Below are 6,049 nucleotides of genomic sequence, written 5' to 3' on the forward strand. Positions count from 1 at the left end.
TAGTAAAACAATCAACAGAAACCTTCAAACCATTCACGATGGTGGGTTGAAGCGGGGTTTGTTGCATTTTTTAGATCACAAACGACAGTTATTTTCTCCACAATATTCTCCAATTCCTCTACTGAACTCAAAATTTTCTTATATCTGTTGGCAATATTGGCTCTTTCTTTCAGTGTGTTATTATTTCTTATTTTTAATATTTGAACACTCATATATGTTGGCAATATTGTCTCTTTCTCTCAGTGTGTTATTCATTCTTACTTTTAATATTTGAACACTTTTTTTGTGTCAACAATGATAATCAATATTTTGTAGAACTCTCAATGTTGTCTTCCTGTTCACAAAAGAAACTTCTGTTCTGAAACCAAATTTAACATGTATCACCTGTTTTTGTTCCTTCTCTTTTTTAATTTTAATTTGATTAACCTTCATGAATGTTTTTCGTTTGTTATCCTGTGACCGAGCACAAAGATACTGATCTGATAGTCACTGATACCCACTGAGCCGTCGCGGACCCCATTCTAACCAAGGACAGTCACTCTCTAACACTTACAAGGGACACAACTCTGCCGAAAGCCATGTTGAGGTGAGACGGAAAATCGGAAGAACAAACCACATCGAAAGTCCAGTATAATTTTTAAAGTAAGACTTCATATGCTTGCTTATTAATTTCCTACGTTTCTAGATATACACATGCATATTTCTGTTGCTAATCGGTCAACAAGCACGTGCACAAATTGCGACAATTTCGCATTTTTCTGATGCCAGAGGTCATGCTGTCGATATACGAGAAAGGAAACTAGAGGATGAAAAGGGACAGGGGAGAAAAAGAGAGTTGGTTTAAGGATAGAGAGAGAGCGAGTTTATTCCCTTATCCCCTTACAAGATCTTTTATCAACTTTTGACCGGCCAGGACCCGAGAACCATGCAAGTATGATACTGTAAAACTGCGTAAACTGTAAAACTAAAACAGAAATGTACACAGCAACAGCACACAAACAAAACAGGAATGCATGTTTAACTCGCATGACATTTGCTGTGTGACTTAAAGGCACAGTAAGCCTCCCGTAAACCATCACAGAGCTCCCCGAGCGTCTAAATACAGTACAAGCATACTTCCATTTGAACGCTCACCGAACGGGAACATCCTGGCTGCTTTCTGTCGAGCGTGAGACATTTTCAAAGAATTTATTTTCGTAGACTTGTTCCGTTAACAACAACGGCGCCTCGTTTTTGCGCTAGACCTAACTTTTAAAATCTAAATAATAAATTGACAGCTTGTTACACAAACATTCTTTAATCATAAAAGAATTCGTTTTTCATCAAGACAAGATCAGAACAATTCGAAGTTGTGAAAGTTTAAAAAAAGAAAAGCCCGGAAGCAGGGTCACGCAAGGGTCGTAGCAGACGACGGCCGGTTTATCAGTGCAAATCGCCGTTCCTCTCAACAGTCAAAAGCCATCGCTAGAGTTCTTGTGAACCACAGCCGTTGTTTCGTGCATAAAAAAAACGTGCTATTGTAGATAAGCTCACGTCGAGTCGCATTCAAATGACTAACTATGACGACTGCATTGTGAAAAGGGAAAACTGGATCACACGGGTTCACGATGGCTCAGGGGCAAGATAAACCACGCAAAAATAAATTCTTTGAAAATTGTTCGCTCTTTACGGAGGGCACCTAGGATGTTCTCAATTGGTGAGTGTTTAAATGAAATGGTGTTTGTACTGTGTGTAAAAGCCTGACCGTATCTGTGATGGTTTACGGGAGGCTTACTCTGCCTTTAAGAAAATAACAAAAAAGCAGTATTGTATTTTTGCTTTTTTTTACCCCCTCGGTATTGAAAAATATATTATCACTAAATTAATGTCTTCATGTGGAATCATTCATGTTTTTTTTAATATTTTTGATTATATTTCAGCAGGACCACCATGGCTTTACAGGGGAGGGCCTTGCACAAAATCTGTCATGACCTTTTACGCATGAGTATTTCAGGTATGCAAGTGGAAGTGACAATGATGTTTGAAAATCACTGTCAGGCTTGTGAAAGAGTGGATACTCTTGGTTTTATTGAGGCAAACTTTCTCACGTGACGTTGTAGGCCAGTCACTGGCAATGGGTTCTGAAACGGGTGGACAAGGAGCCAGGGGTGTTGCTAGACATTTTCATGTTGGGACATTTGGCCGAAACTGTCAGAAAGCTTTAGGACATTTTGGAAAATGTTCGGCTATTATTTTCGATTCACGGTGACTGTCGTCTGCTTGCGTCTGCTTCGATCGACTCGACAACACTACTATCACTCACACTGACACTGCCCACATTCGCGGTGTTGCTATCATTTTGTCCGGAATTACCTACCTTGGCGAAGGGTAGCAAACCTTGGCCACTGATCAATTTAGTTGTTTTTTTTCGTTTTTGGTTGCGACATGATGTTCAAATCCAAATCGAAAGCACTGACTGACTGATAAACTAAACTATCGTAAACCGGCGGACGCAAACGCTGAGAGTGTGGTTTCCCTTGTCCAAGGTAAACCACTCTGGCAGCTATATTTTTCGTCAATGGCTTCCGTTCAAAACATTTATGTTTCGTTTTTGGTATTCGCGAAGAAAATAAACGCCAGTCAGTTGACTAAGTAGATCGGCAGCAGTTTTAGCAATCAAAGCCTGACCAATAAAAAGAACGGACAAAACTTGGCCGATCCAGACGAATACTCTTCGGACATTTGGCCGATAAGGACATGAAAGTTTCGGACAAAGTAAAAAAAAATCGGCGATTGGCCGAAGGGCCGATCCAAACGACACCCCTGCGGAGCATGTGTGAAAAGTTTGCCACAATAAAAGCAAAAGTATTCACTCTTTCACAATCCATACAAACTGGAGTACGTTATATCCCGAGTTCATCTATTTATTTTTTTAATACCAATGGTGTTGCTAAAAAAGCAAAGAGGAAATTATGGAAACAGGCATCAGCTTTCTGTGTACTTGCGCAAAGTAATCTTTATATTATTCAGTTTAAAATTATTGAACTCACAACCTCATTGCATATATGTATTACCGAAAAATAGTTTTTTTTAATATGTACATAACCAATTTCTCTTTTTTTTGGTGGTAATGTGCAGGCACTATAGATAAGTAAATGGATAATATATTAATTAGAACTCTTTTCTAACATACCTATCACCCATTGAGACAGACAGAGACAAATAAGATAAAAACTTAAATGTTTTCAAAACTGAATATCTCTTTATGCTTTATGTATGCCATCTACATCCCATTATGCTATCTATTAATAATAACTGTGTTTCTGCAGGCACCAGTAGAAAGACGGTGACACAGCCTGGGTTAGGCCGTCAGAAAGGCACAGCGGCTTCAATCTACCACAGTGGTTCAAGTAAATGTGTGCCTCACTTGCCCTGTGCATCCTTGCAAACGAAATCACCGAGAGAGAACACCAACTTGAACACAGTTGCAAACAGGAAGGAAAATGGGAACAGTTTATTTGACATCGGCACCAAGTTGACAAGTTTGCCCAACGCAAGTGCTGAGACAACAACTACAGACAGTCAGGGCTTGAGCTTGGCAACATGGCCGGGTGTGGGACATTTAGAGTACATCTGTCCATCACAGAAACTGTCCACTCTGCCAGATCTGACCATCCTGGAGCAAACCCCTGGCGCCGTGTCCTACGACCTACCCAAAATTCCCTCCCTCATTTCTCTCATCATCGACACGCCGGACCGCCCAGGCCAGTCTGAAGTTGCAGAGCCGGAGAACTCGCAGCGAAACACACCAAAAGAAGCCCGTTATATCATGAAGATCCGACGAAGAAAGATGAAGAGGCATCTTCTGAAAAAGTTCCGCAAGCGCATGGCCTTCACCTTGAGAAAGATCAGGCGAGAACAACGTAGGAAGAAGGAGGCTGTTTTTATGGCTCGTCTTGCGAATCTTAAGGCGTGGGGAGATAACTTTGACGCTAAAGAGTGGGCTGAGGAAGAGCTGAACAAGGCCAGGTTGGGAGGTTTCTACATCAATGTTCTGGCAAAGAAACAGTAAATATTACTGTCAGATTAATTCTATTTTTTGCTTGGTCAGTGTCATGGAGACTGAGCAAGAATGCCATGCTTAGAAATTGTGAATTTTCACAGAATTAAAGGCAGAGTAAGCCTCCCGTAAACCATCACAGATACGGTCAGGCTTTTACACACAGTACAAACACCATTTCATTTAAACACTCACCAATTGAGAACATCCTAGGTGCCCTCCGTAAAGAGCGAACAATTTTCAAAGAATTTATTTTTGCGTGGTTTATCTTACCCCTGAGCCACCGTGAACCCGTGTGATTCAGTTTTCCCTTTTCACAATGCAGTCGTCATAGTTAGTCATTTGAATGCGACTCGACGTGAGCTTATCTACAATAGCACGTTTTTTTTATGCACGAAACAACGGCTGTGGTTCACAAGAACTCTAGCGATGGCTTTTGACTGTTGAGAGGAACGGCGATTTGCACTGATAAACCGGCCGTCGTCTGCTACGACCCTTGCGTGACCCTACTTCCGGGCTTTTCTTTTTTTAAACTTTCACAACTTCGAATTGTTCTGATCTTGTCTTGATGAAAAACGAATTCTTTTATGATTAAAGAATGTTTGTGTAACAAGCTGTCAATTTATTATTTAGATTTTAAAAGTTAGGTCTAGCGCAAAAACGAGGCGCCGTTGTTGTTAACGGAACAAGTCTACGAAAATAAATTCTTTGAAAATGTCTCACGCTCGACAGAAAGCAGCCAGGATGTTCCCGTTCGGTGAGCGTTCAAATGGAAGTATGCTTGTACTGTATTTAGACGCTCGGGGAGCTCTGTGATGGTTTACGGGAGGCTTACTGTGCCTTTAATTTCTCTGTGTATGTCCCTCCTAGAAGTAATGATTTGTGTGACTGATCGAGTGACTCTGTCTCTGTATTTGTTCAAATGTTTAAAGATAAAATGAAAGTCGTTAATACATTTTTTTCTTCTGATGCTCTGTGTGTGTGTGTGTGAGAGTGAGACGGAAAAAGAGAGTTTCACACAAAGTAGAAAAACAAAGAGAAAATGGGTGTGTAGATTTTTGAGCAACCAGTACAGTTAGGCCAACTAAGAAAAGAAGTCTGTTCACGGTAACATAGGCCAAAAAAATAGGGTCGGTAGGTCGGGATTTTTTTTTCCTCCCAAAAAACATATTTTAAGTTATTTTGCCAAAAAAACAAAGTTTTTTTTTTTTTTTTTTCAAATGCCAAAAATAAAGTCTAGGGTCGCGCGAAAAAATAGGCTCGGTCGGAATACTGTAAACAGACTTTTTTTTTTTGTTGCCTTATATAAATGTAGTCATTGATAAAAAAAACAAATAGACTGCCAACGTTCCAAAATCAAAAAGCAAGAAAGGTATGTCGGGCATGGGAATTGTTCGCCGAAAGGCAAATTTCCGCCGATTTTTTTGTTTGTTCCGCAAAAAAAGCAGAAATTTTCACCGAAAAAAAAAATTGGAGGCAAAAATGGTTCTAAAAACTGAATTAAATGGCAAACTTGGAGCTAAGATGACACCAAATTGCACCATTTGGGTTCTTTGGAGAAAACAAATTCCGGGGGGGGGGGGGGGGGGGCCATGCCCCTGGACCCCCCTAGTAAGGCTAGGTGCTTCGCACCGTAGACTTCGTTATTACTTACAAATGTTCAGCCTTTTTTACAATTTTCAATTCCCATGCCTGGTATGTAGATGGAACATTTAATTGTTGAAAAAACAAAACGTTATGTTCAGAGATATTCTAACCCAGCGGTCTTTCAAGTATTATTAGTGTTTCTGTATAACTAGTGTTTGTCCGTCTGTGCACTTAAAAGACTGCTGGGTCGAAATATCTGTGAACGTAACGTTTTGGTTTTTCAACAATTAAATGTTCCAACAACATACCTTTCTTGTTTTTTGATTCTAGATAATCATTAGTCTTCCTTGCTGCAGAACTTTTATTTCTAGTACACTGCATGCTGGAACACTTTCTTTTTTTATTTGGTGTTTAATATCGTTT

At 40.0% G+C, this 6,049-nt stretch overlaps 1 protein-coding gene across 4 annotated transcripts; it reads left to right on the plus strand.

Moving 5' to 3' along the window:
* The first annotated feature begins 541 nt into the window (after positions 1 to 541).
* LOC138978326 (uncharacterized) lies at positions 542 to 4,990 on the plus strand. 4 transcript variants are annotated; one of them, XM_070351038.1, is made up of 3 exons: positions 542 to 642; positions 1,920 to 1,993; positions 3,309 to 4,990. In XM_070351038.1, exons 2-3 carry the CDS (start codon positions 1,930 to 1,932, stop codon positions 4,049 to 4,051), a joined length of 807 nt encoding a protein of 268 aa, XP_070207139.1. In that variant the 5' UTR covers positions 542 to 642; positions 1,920 to 1,929; the 3' UTR covers positions 4,052 to 4,990. The 4 variants fall into 4 exon arrangements, with proteins under 4 accessions (XP_070207139.1, XP_070207137.1, XP_070207140.1 ...); XM_070351036.1 differs by having other exon boundaries at positions 549 to 586; XM_070351039.1 differs by having other exon boundaries at positions 559 to 642; positions 1,923 to 1,993.
* The last annotated feature ends 1,059 nt before the right edge of the window (positions 4,991 to 6,049 follow it).

This window comes from Littorina saxatilis, linkage group LG10 (assembly GCF_037325665.1).
Source record: "Littorina saxatilis isolate snail1 linkage group LG10, US_GU_Lsax_2.0, whole genome shotgun sequence".
NCBI classification, from domain to species: Eukaryota; Metazoa; Mollusca; class Gastropoda; order Littorinimorpha; family Littorinidae; genus Littorina; species Littorina saxatilis.

Coding starts and splice junctions, on each gene's coding strand:
- LOC138978326 (XM_070351036.1), top strand. Junction 1,994..3,308: donor TTTACGCATGAGTATTTCAG/GTATGCAAGTGG, acceptor GTGTTTCTGCAG/GCACCAGTAGAAAGACGGTG.